The sequence below is a fragment of the Coregonus clupeaformis genome, unplaced genomic scaffold, assembly GCF_020615455.1.
Source record: "Coregonus clupeaformis isolate EN_2021a unplaced genomic scaffold, ASM2061545v1 scaf0173, whole genome shotgun sequence".
NCBI classification, from domain to species: domain Eukaryota; kingdom Metazoa; phylum Chordata; class Actinopteri; order Salmoniformes; family Salmonidae; genus Coregonus; species Coregonus clupeaformis.
This window is the reverse complement of record NW_025533628.1, coordinates 593,805-615,897: the sequence shown is the minus strand read 5'-3', so window position 1 is coordinate 615,897 and position 22,093 is coordinate 593,805. Positions and strand designations below refer to the sequence as shown.

At 50.5% G+C, this 22,093-nt stretch overlaps 1 protein-coding gene across 1 annotated transcript in view; it reads left to right on the top strand.

The window, feature by feature from the left end:
• Positions 1-12,046: 12,046 nt before the first annotated feature.
• The window catches only part of LOC121562669 (formin-2-like), a gene marked incomplete at its 5' end in the record, with an annotated part of 132,756 nt that continues 122,709 nt past the window's right edge, over positions 12,047-22,093 (top strand). The window contains one exon of the mRNA XM_045213931.1: positions 12,047-12,134. Within this exon, the coding sequence (XP_045069866.1) occupies positions 12,047-12,134 (88 nt within the window). The remainder of the gene's footprint in view (positions 12,135-22,093) is intronic.

The following is a 22,093-nucleotide window of genomic DNA, read 5'->3' as shown; positions in this document are numbered from 1 at the left end:
GTCCTGTCCTCCTGTCCTGTCCTGTCGTCCTGTCCTGTCCTGTCCTCCTGTCCTGTCTTCCTGTCCTATTCCCCTGTCCTGTCCTCTCTTCCTGTCCTATTCCCCTGTCCTGTCCTCTTCCCCTGTCCTGTCCTCCTGTCCTGTCCCGTCCTCCTCCCCTGTCCTGTCCTCCTGTCCTATTCCCCTGTCCTGTCCTATTCCCCTGTCCTGTCCTCTTCCCCTGTCCTCCTGTCCTATTACCCTGTCCTCCTGTCGTCCTGTCCTGTCCTCCTGTCCTGTCCTGTCCTCCTGTCCTGTCCTGTCCTGTCCTCTTCCCCTGTCCTCCTGTCCTATTACCCTGTCCTCCTGTCGTCCTGTCCTGTCCTCCTGTCCTGTCCTGTCCTCCTGTCCTGTCCTGTCCTGTCCTCTTCCCCTGTCCTCCTGTCCTATTACCCTGTCCTCCTGTCGTCCTGTCCTGTCCTCCTGTCCTGTCCTGTCCTCCTGTCCTGTCCTGTCCTGTCCTCTTCCCCTGTCCTCCTGTCCTGTCCTGTCCTCCTGTCCTGTTTATGTTGGAGTTCTCCTCCTCTCTGTCTTCCTTCCTTCCAGCTGTTCTGTTGTTCTCCTTCAGTTGAACTGTCTGGGTTCTGGGGTTTCAGCTGAACTGTCTGGGTTCTGGGGTTTCAGCTGAACTGTCTGGGTTCTGGGGTTTCAGTTGAACTGTCTGGGTTCTGGGGTTTCAGCTGAACTGTCTGGGTTCTGGGGTTTCAGTTGAACTGTCTGGGTTCTGGGGTTTCAGCTGAACTGTCTGGGTTCTGGGGTTTCAGTTGAACTGTCTGGGTTCTGGGGTTTCAGCTGAACTGTCTGGGTTCTGGGGTTTCAGCTGAACTGTCTGGGTTCTGGGGTTTCAGCTGAACTGTCTGGGTTCTGGGGTTTCAGTTGAACTGTCTGGGTTCTGGGGTTTCAGCTGAACTGTCTGGGTTCTGGGGTTTTAGCTGAACTGTCTGGGTTCTGGGGTTTCAGCTGAACTGTCTGGGTTCTGGGGTTTCAGTTGAACTGTCTGGGTTCTGGGGTTTCAGTTGAACTGTCTGGGTTCTGGGGTTTCAGTTGAACTGTCTGGGTTCTGGGGTTTCAGCTGAACTGTCTGGGTTCTGGGGTTTCAGCTGAACTGTCTGGGTTCTGGGGTTTCAGCTGAACTGTCTGGGTTCTGGGGTTTCAGTTGAACTGTCTGGGTTCTGGGGTTTCAGCTGAACTGTCTGGGTTCTGGGGTTTCAGCTGAACTGTCTGGGTTCTGGGGTTTCAGTTGAACTGTCTGGGTTCTGGGGTTTCAGCTGAACTGTCTGGGTTCTGGGGTTTCAGCTGAACTGTCTGGGTTCTGGGGTTTCAGTTGAACTGTCTGGGTTCTGGGGTTTCAGCTGAACTGTCTGGGTTCTGGGGTTTCAGCTGAACTGTCTGGGTTCTGGGGTTTCAGCTGAACTGTCTGGGTTCTGGGGTTTCAGCTGAACTGTCTGGGTTCTGGGGTTTCAGCTGAACTGTCTGGGTTCTGGGGTTTCAGCTGAACTGTCTGGGTTCTGGGGTTTCAGTTGAACTGTCTGGGTTCTGGGGTTTCAGTTGAACTGTCTGGGTTCTGGGGTTTCAGCTGAACTGTCTGGGTTCTGGGGTTTCAGCTGAACTGTCTGGGTTCTGGGGTTTCAGTTGAACTGTCTGGGTTCTGGGGTTTCAGTTGAACTGTCTGGGTTCTGGGGTTTCAGCTGAACTGTCTGGGTTCTGGGGTTTCAGTTGAACTGTCTGGGTTCTGGGGTTTCAGCTGAACTGGGAATGGATGTGATCTTAGGTCCTGTCAACTTAGGCCCAGTTCTCCATTAGAATGACTGACTGTCCTCCTGAAGAATCAGATCCCTTAGTTGTCTGTTCTCATGGCTCTCTGCTCTGCCCAGGGTCCTGGTCCATAGCTTTAACTGGACCAGTGGTGTTATAGTGTACTAAGGTGTGTATAGTGTGCTAGCCTGGTCCCAGATATCCTTGTGCTGTCTTACCAACTCCCATGTTCATTGTCACGGCGTGACAGAGTGAGACACAACAAACAGATCTGGGACCAGGCTAAAGGTGTCCATGATGCCAGACAGGTTCCCATATAACAAGTATATGGATGCATCCAGTATGGCACACTATTCCGAATGGGTTCTGGTCAAAAGTAGTGCACTACAAAGAGAATGGGATGTCATTTGGGACTTAGATATATTTCTTCTGGGCCCAGAACGGTGCTGAGGGCTGACTACAGTACAGTTCTACTTAGTGGTAGATGTCTGTCTGGCTGGTAGTTTCCCCTCTTCCTGTAAATGTAGCCCAACCTTTACCCATGGCTGTGCCCCTAATGCCACCCTGTTCCCTACACCGTGCACTTCTTTTGACCAATGCACATAGTGTACTTCTTTTGACCAGGGCCCTTGGTAAGGAGTAGGATGCCATTGAGGAGGCAGACCATGTAGCCCGGCCTAAACATCTAAACCATGTAGCCCGATCTCTAAACATCTAAACCATGTAGCCCGGCCTTAACATCTAAACCATGTAGCCCGACCTCTAAACATCTAAACCATGTAGCCTGACCTCTAAACATCTAAACCATGTAGGCTGACCTCTAAACATCTAAACCATGTAGCCCGACCTCTAAACATCTAAACCATGTAGCCCGACCTCTAAACATCTAAACCATGTAGCCCGACCTCTAAACATCTAAACCATGTAGCCCGGCCTAAACATCTAAACCATGTAGCCCGACCTCTAAACATCTAAACCATGTAGCCCGACCTCTAAACATCTAAACCATGTAGCCCGACCTCTAAACATTTAAACCATGTAGCCCGACCTCTAAACATCTAAACCATGTAGCCTGACCTCTAAACATCTAAACCATGTAGCCCGACCTCTAAACATCTAAACCATGTAGCCCGACCTCTAAACATCTAAACCATGTAGCCCGACCTCTAAACATCTAAACCATGTAGCCCGACCTCTAAACATCTAAACCATGTAGCCCGACCTCTAAACATCTAAACCATGTAGCCCGGCCTAAACATCTAAACCATGTAGCCCGACCTCTAAACATCTAAACCATGTAGCCTGACCTCTAAACATCTAAACCATGTAGCCCGACCTCTAAACATCTAAACCATGTAGCCTGACCTCTAAACATCTAAACCATGTAGCCTGACCTCTAAACATCTAAACCATGTAGCCCGACCTCTAAACATCTAAACCATGTACCCCGACCTCTAAACATCTAAACCATGTAGCCCGACCTCTAAACATCTAAACCATGTAGCCCGACCTCTAAACATCTAAACCATGTAGCCCGACCTCTAAACATCTAAACCATGTAGCCTGACCTCTAAACATCTAAACCATGTAGCCCGACCTCTAAACATCTAAACCATGTAGCCTGACCTCTAAACATCTAAACCATGTAGCCCGGCCTCTAAACATCTAAACCATGTAGCCCGACCTCTAAACATCTAAACCATGTAGCCCGGCCTAAACATCTAAACCATGTAGCCCGACCTCTAAACATCTAAACCATGTAGCCCGACCTCTAAACATCTAAACCATGTAGCCCGACCTCTAAACATTTAAACCATGTAGCCCGACCTCTAAACATCTAAACCATGTAGCCTGACATCTAAACCATGTAGCCCGACCTCTAAACATCTAAACCATGTAGCCCGGCCTAAACATCTAAACCATGTAGCCTGACCTAAACATCTAAACCATGTAGCCCGACCTCTAAACATCTAAACCATGTAGCCCGACCTCTAAACATCTAAACCATGTAGCCCGACCTCTAAACATCTAAACCATGTAGCCTGACCTCTAAACATCTAAACCATGTAGCCCGACCTCTAAACATCTAAACCATGTAGCCTGACCTCTAAACATCTAAACCATGTAGCCCGGCCTAAACATCTAAACCATGTAGCCCGACCTCTAAACATCTAAACCATGTAGCCTGACCTCTAAACATCTAAACCATGTAGCCCGGCCTAAACATCTAAACCATGTAGCCCGACCTCTAAACATCTAAACCATGTAGCCTGACCTCTAAACATCTAAACCATGTAGCCCGGCCTAAACATCTAAACCATGTAGCCCGACCTCTAAACATCTAAACCATGTAGCCTGACCTCTAAACATCTAAACCATGTAGCCCGGCCTAAACATCTAAACCATGTAGCCCGGCCTAAACATCTAAACCATGTAGCCTGACCTAAACATCTAAACCATGTAGCCCGACCTCTAAACATCTAAACCATGTAGCCCGACCTCTAAACATCTAAACCATGTAGCCCGACCTCTAAACATCTAAACCATGTAGCCCGACCTCTAAACATCTAAACCATGTAGCCCGACCTCTAAACATCTAAACCATGTAGCCCGACCTCTAAACATCTAAACCATGTAGCCTGACCTCTAAACATCTAAACCATGTAGCCTGACCTCTAAACATCTAAACCATGTAGCCCGGCCTCTAAACATCTAAACCATGTAGCCCGACCCCTAAACATCTAAACCATGTAGCCCGACCTCTAAACATCTAAACCATGTAGCCCGACCTCTAAACATCTAAACCATGTAGCCCGACCTCTAAACATCTAAACCATGTAGCCCGACCTCTAAACATCTAAACCATGTAGCCTGACCTCTAAACATCTAAACCATGTAGCCCGACCTCTAAACATCTAAACCATGTAGCCTGACCTAACCATGTTCAGATGAAGGGATTTCATCAGAGCTCCATAGAGCTTGGTGTTTTGACTGGAGTGGCAGAACCAGGATCTGTCATCAATAAAGAACTACGCTGCCGTAACACTAAAGCCCACGGGATCATATACAACACACACGCGCGCGCACACACACACACACACACACACACACACACACACACACACACACACACACACACACACACACACACACAGACACACACACACACAGACAGACACAGACACACACACACACACACAGACAGAGCAGTCTTTAGCTGATCTGAGCAGTCCTAGCCTGTATAGTGTGTCTCTGTTTGAGGTTCAGTCATGGCGGAAGGAATGTAGCAGGATTGAGGTTCAGTCATGACGGAAGGAATGTAGCAGGATTGAGGTTCAGTCATGGCGGAAGGAATGTAGCAGGCTTGAGGTTGAGACTAGGGCTGGTTGGATGTGAAGGGAGGCTTGAGGTTGAGACTAGGGCTGGTTGGATGTGAAGGGAGGCTTGAGGTTGAGACTAGGGCTGGTTGGATGTGAAGGGAGGCTTGAGGTTGAGACTAGGGCTGGTTGGATGTGAAGGGAGGCTTGAGGTTGAGACTAGGGCTGGTTGGATGTGAAGGGAGGCTTGAGGTTGAGACTAGGGCTGGTTGGATGTGAAGGGAGGCTTGAGGTTGAGACTAGGGCTGGTTGGATGTGAAGGGAGGCTTGAGGTTGAGACTAGGGCTGGTTGGATGTGAAGGGAGGCTTGAGGTTGAGACTAGGGGCTGGTTGGATGTGAAGGGAGGCTTGAGGTTGAGACTAGGGCTGGTTGGATGTGAAGGGAGGCTTGAGGTTGAGACTAGGGCTGGTTGGATGTGAAGGGAGGCTTGAGGTTGAGACTAGGCCTGGTTGGATGTGAAGGGAGGCTTGAGGTTGGAGCTGGGGCTTTATGGGACTGGGGCTGAGGCAGGGGGCTGCTTGGTGTTCTGGCGTCTGTGGGGCTCATTCTGAAACATAGGAGTGCACAATCATGGAAATGTTCCTTACAACCAGAAGAATGTTGACACACATTCCATTGGAACTTCCCTCTACCGGTTGGTCCTTCAGCTGCTCGGAATTTGAGATAAAGGGCGTTGTGCTAAACAGTCATCAGCGATTGGATCATCTCTAACCAATCAGAGTATCAAAGCCAATTATGAATTTTTTACCCACGTGTGTTCTGGCTCTGACCCAACCCATCGGTTTCTGGACCAATCAGACGGCCCAAATGTGTTGGCGTTGGGTGAAGGGTCTGGAAGGTACTCCGATCCAATGAGGAGAAGAGACTAACGTCCGTGGGCGTGGCCTAGCGTTTGGCCGGAGCTAGGAGTCTGTGTTGCCAGGCAGCAGTGTCCTCAGGATTCCTGTGATTTTTCTGATCATTTTTTACTGATTTTGAAATGTTATTTACCTGCCACAGTTATTTTTCTGCTAGCTGCCAGAGGTGGCCCGGAAACATTTTATTTGAATAAAGTAACATGTTTTCTTTAGTTTCATTCTGGTCGGCATGCCAGCAATAGGAAGTGTTGAAGCTGGGTATGTATCATGTTGTTTGCAGTGGTCCTCTGTATCTCAGCTGGAATAGCACGGCGCTTGTAACGCCAAGGTAGTGGGTTCGATCCCCGGGACCACCCATACACAAAAAAAAAAAAAATGTATGCACGCATGACTGTAAGTCGCTTTGGATAAAAGCGTCTGCTAAATGGCATATTATAGTCAGATTGAAGATCTGTCTTAGGAACCTGATTTTTACTGTAAGAGAAAATACTGAGCATTCTGATGAGGATTGCATGTGAATGAATATTTCTGAAACGCTTAATGCTTATGTCTTAGCCGAGTTGGGTAAAATAAAACATTGCAGTGCATAGACTATTTATTTTTTAATGCCACTGCAATTGTCTTTTATTGAAAAGCCTGACAATATTTTTCTTTAAATGAATCGACTAAATATGCTGTCATTTCTTTTGGGGACATATTATGGTGAAAGTTTTTTTAAGAGAATGTTTCCTAGTTGAATCACTCCGTTCTCATTTGGTTTTCAGCTCTTTCATTCACCAAATCAATTGTCCTTATCAAAGTATGTATCGTACACTGTGGTAACAATGTCGTTCTGCCTCCTCATTGATCTGATAAAAGCCTTTTTACTCTTTCCATTGTTGATTGGTCTAGCCCCAGTCTGATGTCATGGCTGTTGACGTCACAGCAATTCTCTAGCCCCTAGCTGGCTGTGGAATGCAAAAGAGCCAATCAGTTCTGTCTACTGTGTGTCCCGATCACATTTTACAGACTGTAATGGTCACAGATGAAAGACCAGGGGGGGTTTTTATATTTTAAGCATCAGTAGTGTAAGTGCTGTTCTAGGACCAGGTTCGCCACCTGACCAAAGTACACCTTTTCATTGTGATCTAAAAGGCACTGATCCCAGATCAGACTAGATCTGGGGCCCCAGAGCTCTAACATGTCCTCCCATCCAGGAGAGGCCCATTTTTCTTTCCATTCCTCCTTAACCTTGCAGAGCAGAACCGACGACGTACTGAGTCAGTTTACGTGGTTAGATCTTGGTTGACGGGTCCTGGTGACTGGTGACACCGACCGACCGACCGGGGATAGAGCGAGAGAAGGTATTCGGGGTCATCTGTTTACTTTCTGAAGGGGAAAGTTTGTCTGTACGTAATACACTTCTGCTTAGATGGAGATTGTTTCCAGCCATTGACGCAGGCTGAATAACAGTGGATAACTGACCATTGTCTTGAGTTTCTGATACAAATCAGAAAACATGTTTGTTTTTTTAGTTTTCTTGGTCTGCAGGGAAAGCACAGTAAACACATGCTGCTCCAGTCTCTGGCTAAGTCCCAAATAGCACCCTATTCCCTGTAGTGTACTATGGGGCCAGGGCAATGCAAATAGTCCGGGTAGCCATTTGATTAGCTGTTCAGGAGTCTTACGGCTTGGGGGTAGAAGCTGTTAAGAAGCCTTTTGGACCTTGACTTGGCGCTCCGGTACCGCTTGCCGTGCGGTAGCAGAGAGAACAGTCAATGACTAGGGTGGCTGGAGTCTTTGACAATTTTTAGGGCTGGATGGCAGGAAGCTTGGCCCCAGTGATTTACTGGGCGTACGCACTACCCTCTGTAGTGCCTTGCGGTCGGAGGCTGAGCAGTTGCCATACCAGGCAGTGACGCAACCAGTCAGGATGCTCTCGATGGTGCAGCTGTATAACTTTTTGAGGATCTGAGGACCCATGCCAAAACTTTTCAGTCTCCGGAGGGGGAATAGATTTTGTCGTGCCCTCTTCACGACTGTCTTGGTGTGTTTGGACCATGATAGTTCGTTGGTGATGTGGACACCAAGGAACTTGAAGCTCTCAACCTGTTCCACTACAGCCCCGTCGATGAGAATGGGGGCATGCTCGGTCCACCTTTTCCTGTAGTCCACAATCATCTCCTATGTCTTGATCACATTGAGGGAGAGGTTGTTATCCTGGCACCACACGGCCAGGTCTCTGACCTCCTCCCTATAGGCTGTCTCATATGCAGGCCTACCACCTAATAATGGTGTTGAAGTCGTACCTGGCCATGCAGTCATGGGTGAACAGGGAGTACAGGAGGGAACAGAGCACGCACCCCTGATGGGCCCCCGTGTTGAGGATCAGCGTGGCAGATGTGTTGTTACCTACCCTTACCACCTGGGGGCGGCTCGTCAGGAAGTCCAGGATCCAGTTGCAGAGGGAGCTGTTTAGTCCCAGGGTCCTTAGCTTAGTGATGAGCTTTGAGGGCACTATGGTGTTGAACACTGAGCTGGAGTCAATGAATAGCATTCTCACGCCAGTGTGGAGAGCAATAGAGATTGCATAATCTGTGGATCTGTTGGGGCGGTATGCATATTGGAGTGGGTCTAGGGTTTCTGGAATAATGGTGTTGATGTGAGCCATGACCAGCCTTTCAAAGCACTTCATGCCTACAGACGTGAGTGCTACGGGTCTGTAGTCATTTAGGCAGGTTATCTTAGTGTTCTTGGACACAGGGACTATGGTGGTCTGCTTGAAACGTGTTAGTATTACAGACTCAGTCAGGGACATGTTGAAAATGTCAGTGAAGACACTTGCCAGTTGGTCAGCACATGCTCGGAGTACACGTCCTGGTAATCCGTCTGGCCCTGCAGCCTTGTGAATGTTGACTTGTTTAACGGTCTTACTCACATCACGGAGAGCATGATCACATAGTCATCTGGTTAAAACTTCCAGAACAGCTGATGCTCTCATGCATGCTTCAGTGTTGCTTGCCTCGAAGCGAGCATAGAAGTAATTTGGCTCGTCTGGTAGGCTCGTGTCACTGGGCAGTTCGCGGCTGCGGTTCCCTTTGTAGTCTGTAATAGTTTTCAATCCCTGCCACATCCGCCGATCATCAGAGCCGGTGTAGTACGATTCAATCTTAGTCCTGTATTGACTCTTTGCCTGTTTGATGGTTCGTCGGAGGGCATAGCGGGATTTCTTATGTGTCCGGGTTAGAGTCCCGCTCCTTGAAAACGGCAGCTCTACCCTTTAGCTCAGTGCGGATGTTGTCTGTAATCCATGGCATCTGGTTGGGATATGTACGTACGGTCACTGTGGGGATGACGTTATTGATGCACTTATTGATGAAGCCAGTGACTGATGTGGTGTACTCCTCAATGCTATCGGAAGAATCCCAGTCTGTGCTAGCAAAACAGTCCTGTAGCTTAGCATCTGCTTCATCTGACCACTTCTTTATTGACCAAGTCACTGGTGCTTCCTGCTTTAGTTTTTGCTTGTAAGCAGGAATCAGGAGGATAGAGTTATGGTCAGATTTGCCAAATGGAGGGTGAGGGAGAGCTTTGTACGTGTCTCTGTGTGTGGAGTAAAGGTGATCTAGAGTTTTTTTCCTCTGGTTGCACATTTAACATGCTGGTAGAAATTAGGTAGAACGGATTTAAGTTTCCCTGCATTAAAGTCCCCGGCCACTAGGAGCGCTGCCTCTGGATGAGCGTTTTCCTGTTTACTTATGGCCTTATACAGCTCATTCAGTGCGGTCTTAGTGCCAGCATCGGTTTGTGGTGGTAAATAGACAGCTACGAAAAGTATAGATGAAAACTCCCTTGGTAAATAGTGTGGTCTACAGCTTATCATGAGATACTCTACCTCAGGCGAGCAAACCCTTGAGACTTCCTTAAATATTGGATTTCGTGCACCAGCTGTTGTTTACAAATATACACAGACCGCCACCCCTTGTCTTACCGGAATCAGCCGTTCTATCCTGCCGATACCCGCCAGCTGTATGTTATTCATGTCTTTGTTCATCCACGACTCGGTGAAACATAAGATATTACAGTTTTTAATGTCCTGTTAGTAGGATATTCTTGATATTCTAATACGACTGATGGTAGAGGCAGATTACCCACTTGCCACCGGATCCTTACAAGGCACCCCGACCTACGTCCCCGATATCTCCGTCTCTTTCTCCTGCGAATGACAGGGATTTGGGCCTTCTCGGGTGTCTGAAATAAATCCTTCGCGCCCAACTCGTTAAAGACCAAAATCTTCGTCCAGTACGAGGTGAGTAATCGCTGTCCTGATATCCAGAAGCTATTTTCGGTCGTAAGAGACGGTGGCAGAAACATTATGTACAGAATAAGTTACAAATGACGCGAAAAAACACACAATAGAACAATTGGTTAGGAACCCGTAAAAACGGCAGCCATCTCCTCCGGCTCCATTATCTCCATATATCCAAGCATAAATTGGCTTTAAGACACACTGCTACAGTCTTGTGGTGAGGTCACTGTGGGTCTCTCACTCTCTCACTCTCTCTCTCACACTCTCTCACTCTCTCTCTCACTCTCTCTCTCTCTCTCTCTCTCTCTCTCTCACCTACCTACCTACTGGCCTGTTTCTAAACCTCCTACGAGATCATTATTTAATCAGAGAACAGGGAGAGTTGAGTCGTTCAGTGTGCGACAGCTGCTGATGGGGAAATGGACACCAGTCATTTCTAATCACACTGTTTTTATTATTATTTAATTGCCAAAACTGACCTAGGGCCTGTTGAGGTGAAAACAAGGAAATGGAATGGTTCTGATTATAGACAGAATATTGTATGTCAAATAGCATACATTTTCATAAGATGCAAGGTTGAAGCAGAAGGCATTTCCTGCTGCATGTGATGGAATGAGCACAGAACTACGCAGACAATGAAGTACAGAAAAAAGTCAATCATATCCTGAAAATGTTGGCTTGTGGTTATCACTTTGTACCCTTAATAAAACTGTTCTCACCACTAAATGTCAGTTGGAAAATATGTGTCTCTAATATGGTCATACATTTGGCAGGAGGTTAGGAAGTGCAGCTCAGTTTCCACCTCATTTTGAGAGCCAGGTTTGCCTACGGAGGCCTTTCTCAATAGCAAGGCTATGCTCACTGAGTCTGTACATAGTCAAAGGTTTCCTTAAATTTGGGTCAGTCACAGTGGTCAGGTATTCTGCCACTCTGTACTCTCTGTTTAGGGCCAAATAGCATTCTACTTTGCTCTGTTTTTATTGTTAATTCTTTCCAATGTGTCAAGTAATTCTCATGTTGTTTTATCATGATTTATGCATCTCTCTCTCTCTCTCTCTCCCTCTCTCTCAGTGTGACATGTCTTAATGTTTCTCTCTCTCTCTGAGTGTGACATGTCTTAATGTTTCTCTCTCTCTCTCTGAGTGTGACATGTCTTAATGTTTCTCTCTCTCTCTCTGAGTGTGACATGTCTTAATGTTTCTCTCTCTCTCTGAGTGTGACATGTCTTAATGTTTCTCTCTCTCTCTCTGAGTGTGACATGTCTTAATGTTTCTCTCTCTCTCTGAGTGTGACATGTCTTAATGTTTCTCTCTCTCTGAGTGTGACATGTCTTAATGTTTCTCTCTCTCTCTCTCTGAGTGTGACATGTCTTAATGTTTCTCTCTCTCTCTCTCTCTCTCTGAGTGTGACATGTCTTAATGCTTTCTCTCTCTCTCTGAGTGTGACATGTCTTAATGTTTCTCTCTCTCTCTCTCTGAGTGTGACATGTCTTAATGTTTCTCTCTCTCTCTCTGAGTGTGACATGTCTTAATGTTTCTCTCTCTCTGAGTGTGACATGTCTTAATGTTTCTCTCTCTCTCTGAGTGTGACATGTCTTAATGTTTCTCTCTCTCTGAGTGTGACATGTCTTAATGTTTCTCTCTCTCTCTCTCTGAGTGTGACATGTCTTAATGTTTCTCTCTCTCTAAATCTCAGAGTGTGACATGTCTTAATGTTTCTCTCTCTGCAGGTGGTCAAGCTGCTGAATAACAAGCGTTCTCAGGCGGTGGGGATTCTGATGTCCAGTCTTCATCTGGACATGAAGGACATCCAGCATGGTTAGTTAATGACTTAGACTCCCAGACAAGGACGATGGTTAGTTAATGACTTAGACTCCCTGGACATGAAGGACATCCAGCTTTAGTTAATGACTTAGACTCCCTGGACATGGACATCCAGCATGTTGTTAATGACTTAGACTCCCTGATGAACTCCAGCATGGTTAGTAGCTTATCCTCGACATCCAGCTATTAATCTTCCCTGGACATGAAGACATCCAGCATGTTAGTTAATGACTAGACTCCCTAGGAATGGAATTACCACACTATCCCTATATGACTTAGACCCCATTAAAATACACTAATGTATGGCCAAAAGTATGTACTCAATTAGTGGATTCTGCTATTGCCACCCCCTGCTGACCAGACCTCAGTAGCAGTCTGGTCCATGTACTGTAGATCCCCTGCTGACCAGACCTCAGTAGCAGTCTGTACTGTAGATCCCCTGCTGACCAGACCTCAGTAGCAGTCTGGTCCATGTACTGTAGATCCCCTGCTGACCAGGCCTCAGTAGCAGTCTGTACTGTAGATCCCCTGCTGACCAGTCCTCAGTAGCAGTCTGGTCCATGTACTGTAGATCCCCTGCTGACCAGGCCTCAGTAGCAGTCTGTACTGTAGATCCCCTGCTGACCAGACCTCAGTAGCAGTCTGGTCCATGTACTGTAGATCCCCTGCTGACCAGGCCTCAGTAGCAGTCTGTACTGTAGATCCCCTGCTGACCAGGCCTCAGTAGCAGTCTGTACTGTAGATCCCCTGCTGACCAGGCCTCAGTAGCAGTCTGGTACTGTAGATCCCCTGCTGACCAGGCCTCAGTAGCAGTCTGGTCCATGTACTGTAGATCCCCTGCTGACCAGACCTCAGTAGCAGTCTGTACTGTAGATCCCCTGCTGACCAGACCTCAGTAGCAGTCTGTACTGTAGATCCCCTGCTGACCAGACCTCAGTAGCAGTCTGTACTGTAGATCCCCTGCTGACCAGGCCTCAGTAGCAGTCTGGTCCATGTACTGTAGATCCCCTGCTGACCAGACCTCAGTAGCAGTCTGTCCATGTACTGTAGATCCCCTGCTGACCAGACCTCAGTAGCAGTCTGTACTGTAGATCCCCTGCTGACCAGGCCTCAGTAGCAGTCTGTACTGTAGATCCCCTGCTGACCAGGCCTCAGTAGCAGTCTGGTCCATGTACTGTAGATCCCCTGCTGACCAGGCCTCAGTAGCAGTCTGGTCCATGTACTGTAGATCCCCTGCTGACCAGACCTCAGTAGCAGTCTGTACTGTAGATCCCCTGCTGACCAGACCTCAGTAGCAGTCTGGTCCATGTACTGTAGATCCCCTGCTGACCAGGCCTCAGTAGCAGTCTGTACTGTAGATCCCCTGCTGACCAGGCCTCAGTAGCAGTCTGGTCCATGTACTGTAGATCCCCTGCTGACCAGGCCTCAGTAGCAGTCTGTACTGTAGATCCCCTGCTGACCAGACCTCAGTAGCAGTCTGTACTGTAGATCCCCTGCTGACCAGCCTCAGTAGCAGTCTGGTCCATGTACTGTAGATCCCCTGCTGACCAGACCTCAGTAGCAGTCTGTACTGTAGATCCCCTGCTGACCAGGCCTCAGTAGCAGTCTGGTCCATGTACTGTAGATCCCCTGCTGACCAGACCTCAGTAGCAGTCTGGTCCATGTACTGTAGATCCCCTGCTGACCAGGCCTCAGTAGCAGTCTGTCCATGTACTGTAGATCCCCTGCTGACCAGACCTCAGTAGCAGTCTGGTTTACTGTAGATCCCCTGCTGACCAGACCTCAGTAGCAGTCTGTACTGTAGATCCCCTGCTGACCAGACCTCAGTAGCAGTCTGTACTGTAGATCCCCTGCTGACCAGACCTCAGTAGCAGTCTGCTACTGTAGATCCCCTGCTGACCAGGCCTCAGTAGCAGTCTGGTCCATGTACTGTAGATCCCCTGCTGACCAGGCCTCAGTAGCAGTCTGTACTGTAGATCCCCTGCTGACCAGGCCTCAGTAGCAGTCTGTACTGTAGATCCCCTGCTGACCAGACCTCAGTAGCAGTCTGTACTGTAGATCCCCTGCTGACCAGTCAGCAGTCTGTACTGTAGATCCCCTGCTGACCAGGCCTCAGTAGCAGTCTGGTTACTGTAGATCCCCTGCTGACCAGACCTCAGTAGCAGTCTGTACTGTAGATCCCCTGCTGACCAGACCTCAGTAGCAGTCTGTACTGTAGATCCCCTGCTGACCAGCCTCAGTAGCAGTCTGCTGTACTGTAGATCCCCTGCTGACCAGACCTCAGTAGCAGTCTGTACTGTAGATCCCCTGCTGACCAGGCCTCAGTAGCAGTCTGTACTGTAGATCCCCTGCTGACCAGGCCTCAGTAGCAGTCTGTACTGTAGATCCCCTGCTGACCAGGCCTCAGTAGCAGTCTGTACTGTAGATCCCCTGCTGACCAGTAGCAGTCTGGTCCATGTACTGTAGATCCCCTGCTGACCAGGCCTCAGTAGCAGTCTGTATGTACTGTAGATCCCCTGCTGACCAGGCCTCAGTAGCAGTCTGTACTGTAGATCCCCTGCTGACCAGACCTCAGTAGCAGTCTGTACTGTAGATCCCCTGCTGACCAGGCCTCAGTAGCAGTCTGGTCCATGTACTGTAGATCCCCTGCTGACCAGACCTCAGTAGCAGTCTGGTCCATGTACTGTAGATCCCCTGCTGACCAGACCTCAGTAGCAGTCTGGTCCATGTACTGTAGATCCCCTGCTGACCAGGCCTCAGTAGCAGTCTGTACTGTAGATCCCCTGCTGACCAGACCTCAGTAGCAGTCTGTACTGTAGATCCCCTGCTGACCAGGCCTCAGTAGCAGTCTGCATGTACTGTAGATCCCCTGCTGACCAGTCAGAGCAGTCTGGTCCATGTACTGTAGATCCCCTGCTGACCAGACCTCAGTAGCAGTCTGTACTGTAGATCCCCTGCTGACCAGGCCTCAGTAGCAGTCTGGTCCATGTACTGTAGATCCCCTGCTGACCAGACCTCAGTAGCAGTCTGTACTGTAGATCCCCTGCTGACCAGACCTCAGTAGCAGTCTGTACTGTAGATCCCCTGCTGACCAGACCTCAGTAGCAGTCTGTACTGTAGATCCCCTGCTGACCAGGCCTCAGTAGCAGTCTGGTCCATGTACTGTAGATCCCCTGCTGACCAGGCCTCAGTAGCAGTCTGTACTGTAGATCCCCTGCTGACCAGGCCTCAGTAGCAGTCTGGTCCATGTACTGTAGATCCCCTGCTGACCAGGCCTCAGTAGCAGTCTGGTCTACTGTAGATCCCCTGCTGACCAGGCCTCAGTAGCAGTCTGTACTGTAGATCCCCTGCTGACCAGGCCTCAGTAGCAGTCTGTACTGTAGATCCCCTGCTGACCAGGCCTCAGTAGCAGTCTGGTCCATGTACTGTAGATCCCCTGCTGACCAGACCTCAGTAGCAGTCTGTACTGTAGATCCCCTGCTGACCAGGCCTCAGTAGCAGTCTGTACTGTAGATCCCCTGCTGACCAGGCCTCAGTAGCAGTCTGGTCCATGTACTGTAGATCCCCTGCTGACCAGACCTCAGTAGCAGTCTGGTCCATGTACTGTAGATCCCCTGCTGACCAGACCTCAGTAGCAGTCTGTACTGTAGATCCCCTGCTGACCAGTAGCAGTCTGGTCCATGTACTGTAGATCCCCTGCTGACCAGACCTCAGTAGCAGTCTGTACTGTAGATCCCCTGCTGACCAGACCTCAGTAGCAGTCTGGTCCATGTACTGTAGATCCCCTGCTGACCAGACCTCAGTAGCAGTCTGTACTGTAGATCCCCTGCTGACCAGGCCTCAGTAGCAGTCTGGTCCATGTACTGTAGATCCCCTGCTGACCAGGCCTCAGTAGCAGTCTGTCATGTACTGTAGATCCCCTGCTGACCAGACCTCAGTAGCAGTCTGGTCCATGTACTGTAGATCCCCTGCTGACCAGGCCTCAGTAGCAGTCTGGTCCATGTACTGTAGATCCCCTGCTGACCAGGCCTCAGTAGCAGTCTGGTCCATGTACTGTAGATCCCCTGCTGACCAGGCCTCAGTAGCAGTCTGGTCCATGTACTGTAGATCCCCTGCTGACCAGGCCTCAGTAGCAGTCTGTACTGTAGATCCCCCTGCTGACCAGGCCTCAGTAGCAGTCTGTACTGTAGATCCCCTGCTGACCAGACCTCAGTAGCAGTCTGTACTGTAGATCCCCTGCTGACCAGGCCTCAGTAGCAGTCTGTACTGTAGATCCCCTGCTGACCAGACCTCAGTAGCAGTCTGGTCCATGTACTGTAGATCCCCTGCTGACCAGGCCTCAGTAGCAGTCTGTCCATGTACTGTAGATCCCCTGCTGACCAGGCCTCAGTAGCAGTCTGGTCCATGTACTGTAGATCCCCTGCTGACCAGACCTCAGTAGCAGTCTGTACTGTAGATCCCCTGCTGACCAGACCTCAGTAGCAGTCTGGTCCATGTACTGTAGATCCCCTGCTGACCAGACCTCAGTAGCAGTCTGTACTGTAGATCCCCTGCTGACCAGACCTCAGTAGCAGTCTGGTCCATGTACTGTAGATCCCCTGCTGACCAGGCCTCAGTAGCAGTCTGTACTGTAGATCCCCTGCTGACCAGACCTCAGTAGCAGTCTGGTCCATGTACTGTAGATCCCCTGCTGACCAGGCCTCAGTAGCAGTCTGGTCCATGTACTGTAGATCCCCTGCTGACCAGACCTCAGTAGCAGTCTGTACTGTAGATCCCCTGCTGACCAGGCCTCAGTAGCAGTCTGTACTGTAGATCCCCTGCTGACCAGACCTCAGTAGCAGTCTGTACTGTAGATCCCCTGCTGACCAGGCCTCAGTAGCAGTCTGGTCCATGTACTGTAGATCCCCTGCTGACCAGGCCTCAGTAGCAGTCTGGTCCATGTACTGTAGATCCCCTGCTGACCAGGCCTCAGTAGCAGTCTGTACTGTAGATCCCCTGCTGACCAGGCCTCAGTAGCAGTCTGGTCCATGTACTGTAGATCCCCTGCTGACCAGGCCTCAGTAGCAGTCTGTACTGTAGATCCCCTGCTGACCAGACCTCAGTAGCAGTCTGGTCCATGTACTTTAGATCCCCTGCTGACCAGGCCTCAGTAGCAGTCTGGTCCATGTACTGTAGATCCCCTGCTGACCAGACCTCAGTAGCAGTCTGGTCCATGTACTGTAGATCCCCTGCTGACCAGGCCTCAGTAGCAGTCTGTGTACTGTAGATCCCCTGCTGACCAGGCCTCAGTAGCAGTCTGTACTGTAGATCCCCTGCTGACCAGACCTCAGTAGCAGTCTGGTCCTGTACTGTAGATCCCCTGCTGACCAGGCCTCAGTAGCAGTCTGGTCCATGTACTGTAGATCCCCTGCTGACCAGACCTCAGTAGCAGTCTGCTACTGTAGATCCCCTGCTGACCAGGCCTCAGTAGCAGTCTGGTCCATGTACTGTAGATCCCCTGCTGACCAGACCTCAGTAGCAGTCTGTACTGTAGATCCCCTGCTGACCAGGCCTCAGTAGCAGTCTGGTCCATGTACTGTAGATCCCCTGCTGACCAGGCCTCAGTAGCAGTCTGGTCCATGTACTGTAGATCCCCTGCTGACCAGGCCTCAGTAGCAGTCTGTACTGTAGATCCCCTGCTGACCAGACCTCAGTAGCAGTCTGGTCCATGTACTGTAGATCCCCTGCTGACCAGACCTCAGTAGCAGTCTGTACTGTAGATCCCCTGCTGACCAGACCTCAGTAGCAGTCTGGTCCATGTACTGTAGATCCCCTGCTGACCAGGCCTCAGTAGCAGTCTGGTCCATGTACTGTAGATCCCCTGCTGACCAGGCCTCAGTAGCAGTCTGTACTGTAGATCCCCTGCTGACCAGACCTCAGTAGCAGTCTGTACTGTAGATCCCCTGCTGACCAGACCTCAGTAGCAGTCTGTACTGTAGATCCCCTGCTGACCAGGCCTCAGTAGCAGTCTGTACTGTAGATCCCCCTGCTGACCAGACCTCAGTAGCAGTCTGTACTGTAGATCCCCTGCTGACCAGACCTCAGTAGCAGTCTGGTCCATGTACTGTAGATCCCCTGCTGACCAGACCTCAGTAGCAGTCTGTACTGTAGATCCCCTGCTGACCAGACCTCAGTAGCAGTCTGGTCCATGTACTGTAGATCCCCTGCTGACCAGGCCTCAGTAGCAGTCTGGTCCATGTACTGTAGATCCCCTGCTGACCAGGCCTCAGTAGCAGTCTGTACTGTAGATCCCCTGCTGACCAGACCTCAGTAGCAGTCTGGTCCATGTACTGTAGATCCCCTGCTGACCAGGCCTCAGTAGCAGTCTGGTCCATGTACTGTAGATCCCCTAATGACCAGGCCTCAGTAGCAGTCTGTACTGTAGATCCCCTGCTGACCAGACCTCAGTAGCAGTCTGTACTGTAGATCCCCTGCTGACCAGACCTCAGTAGCAGTCTGGTCCATGTACTGTAGATCCCCTGCTGACCAGGCCTCAGTAGCAGTCTGGTCCATGTACTGTAGATCCCCTGCTGACCAGACCTCAGTAGCAGTCTGGTCCATGTACTGTAGATCCCCTGCTGACCAGACCTCAGTAGCAGTCTGTACTGTAGATCCCCTGCTGACCAGGCCTCAGTAGCAGTCTGTACTGTAGATCCCCTGCTGACCAGGCCTCAGTAGCAGTCTGTTTACTGTAGATCCCCTGCTGACCAGACCTCAGTAGCAGTCTGTACTGTAGATCCCCTGCTGACCAGACCTCAGTAGCAGTCTGTACTGTAGATCCCCTGCTGACCAGGCCTCAGTAGCAGTCTGGTACTGTAGATCCCCTGCTGACCAGACCTCAGTAGCAGTCTGTACTGTAGATCCCCTGCTGACCAGGCCTCAGTAGCAGTCTGTACTGTAGATCCCCTGCTGACCAGGCCTCAGTAGCAGTCTGGTCCATGTACTGTAGATCCCCTGCTGACCAGACCTCAGTAGCAGTCTGTACTGTAGATCCCCTGCTGACCAGACCTCAGTAGCAGTCTGGTCCATGTACTGTAGATCCCCTGCTGACCAGGCCTCAGTAGCAGTCTGTACTGTAGATCCCCTGCTGACCAGACCTCAGTAGCAGTCTGGTCCATGTACTGTAGATCCCCTGCTGACCAGACCTCAGTAGCAGTCTGTACTGTAGATCCCCTGCTGACCAGGCCTCAGTAGCAGTCTGTACTGTAGATCCCCTGCTGACCAGACCTCAGTAGCAGTCTGTACTGTAGATCCCCCTGCTGACCAGGCCTCAGTAGCAGTCTGTACTGTAGATCCCCTGCTGACCAGGCCTCAGTAGCAGTCTGTACTGTAGATCCCCTGCTGACCAGACCTCAGTAGCAGTCTGGTCCATGTACTGTAGATCCCCTGCTGACCAGACCTCAGTAGCAGTCTGTACTGTAGATCCCCCTGCTGACCAGGCCTCAGTAGCAGTCTGTACTGTAGATCCCCTGCTGACCAGACCTCAGTAGCAGTCTGTACTGTAGATCCCCTGCTGACCAGACCTCAGTAGCAGTCTGTACTGTAGATCCCCTGCTGACCAGGCCTCAGTAGCAGTCTGGTCCATGTACTGTAGATCCCCTGCTGACCAGACCTCAGTAGCAGTCTGTACTGTAGATCCCCTGCTGACCAGGCCTCAGTAGCAGTCTGTACTGTAGATCCCCTGCTGACCAGACCTCAGTAGCAGTCTGTACTGTAGATCCCCTGCTGACCAGACCTCAGTAGCAGTCTGTACTGTAGATCCCCTGCTGACCAGGCCTCAGTAGCAGTCTGCCTACTGTAGATCCCCTGCTGACCAGGCCTCAGTAGCAGTCTGGTCCATGTACTGTAGATCCCCTGCTGACCAGGCCTCAGTAGCAGTCTGTACTGTAGATCCCCTGCTGACCAGACCTCAGTAGCAGTCTGGTCCATGTACTGTAGATCCCCTGCTGACCAGGCCTCAGTAGCAGTCTGGTCCATGTACTGTAGATCCCCTGCTGACCAGGCCTCAGTAGCAGTCTGCCTTACTGTAGATCCCCTGCTGACCAGACCTCAGTAGCAGTCTGTACTGTAGATCCCCTGCTGACCAGACCTCAGTAGCAGTCTGGTCCATGTACTGTAGATCCCCTGCTGACCAGGCCTCAGTAGCAGTCTGTACTGTAGATCCCCTGCTGACCAGACCTCAGTAGCAGTCTGTACTGTAGATCCCCTGCTGACCAGGCCTCAGTAGCAGTCTGGTCCATGTACTGTAGATCCCCTGCTGACCAGGCCTCAGTAGCAGTCTGGTCCATGTACTGTAGATCCCCTGCTGACCAGGCCTCAGTAGCAGTCTGGTCCATGTACTGTAGATCCCCTGCTGACCAGGCCTCAGTAGCAGTCTGTACTGTAGATCCCCTGCTGACCAGGCCTCAGTAGCAGTCTGGTCCATGTACTGTAGATCCCCTGCTGACCAGGCCTCAGTAGCAGTCTGGTCCATGTACTGTAGATCCCCTGCTGACCAGGCCTCAGTAGCAGTCTGGTCCATGTACTGTAGATCCCCTGCTGACCAGACCTCAGTAGCAGTCTGTCCATGTACTGTAGATCCCCTGCTGACCAGACCTCAGTAGCAGTCTGTACTGTAGATCCCCTGCTGACCAGACCTCAGTAGCAGTCTGTACTGTAGATCCCCTGCTGACCAGACCTCAGTAGCAGTCTGTACTGTAGATCCCCTGCTGACCAGGCCTCAGTAGCAGTCTGTACTGTAGATCCCCTGCTGACCAGGCCTCAGTAGCAGTCTGTACTGTAGATCCCCTGCTGACCAGACCTCAGTAGCAGTCTGTACTGTAGATCCCCTGCTGACCAGACCTCAGTAGCAGTCTGGTCCATGTACTGTAGATCCCCTGCTGACCAGGCCTCAGTAGCAGTCTGTACTGTAGATCCCCTGCTGACCAGACCTCAGTAGCAGTCTGTACTGTAGATCCCCTGCTGACCAGACCTCAGTAGCAGTCTGGTCCATGTACTGTAGATCCCCTGCTGACCAGGCCTCAGTAGCAGTCTGTACTGTAGATCCCCTGCTGACCAGACCTCAGTAGCAGTCTGTACTGTAGATCCCCTGCTGACCAGACCTCAGTAGCAGTCTGGTCCATGTACTGTAGATCCCCTGCTGACCAGGCCTCAGTAGCAGTCTGGTCCATGTACTGTAGATCCCCTGCTGACCAGGCCTCAGTAGCAGTCTGGTCCATGTACTGTAGATCCCCTGCTGACCAGACCTCAGTAGCAGTCTGTACTGTAGATCCCCTGCTGACCAGGCCTCAGTAGCAGTCTGGTCCATGTACTGTAGATCCCCTGCTGACCAGACCTCAGTAGCAGTCTGTACTGTAGATCCCCTGCTGACCAGACCTCAGTAGCAGTCTGTACTGTAGATCCCCTGCTGACCAGGCCTCAGTAGCAGTCTGGTCCATGTACTGTAGATCCCCTGCTGACCAGACCTCAGTAGCAGTCTGGTCCATGTACTGTAGATCCCCTGCTGACCAGACCTCAGTAGCAGTCTGTACTGTAGATCCCCTGCTGACCAGACCTCAGTAGCAGTCTGGTCCATGTACTGTAGATCCCCTGCTGACCAGACCTCAGTAGCAGTCTGGTCCATGTACTGTAGATCCCCTGCTGACCAGGCCTCAGTAGCAGTCTGTACTGTAGATCCCCTGCTGACCAGGCCTCAGTAGCAGTCTGGTCCATGTACTGTAGATCCCCTGCTGACCAGACCTCAGTAGCAGTCTGTACTGTAGATCCCCTGCTGACCAGACCTCAGTAGCAGTCTGTACTGTAGATCCCCTGCTGACCAGTAGCAGTCTGGTCCATGTACTGTAGATCCCCTGCTGACCAGACCTCAGTAGCAGTCTGTACTGTAGATCCCCTGCTGACCAGACCTCAGTAGCAGT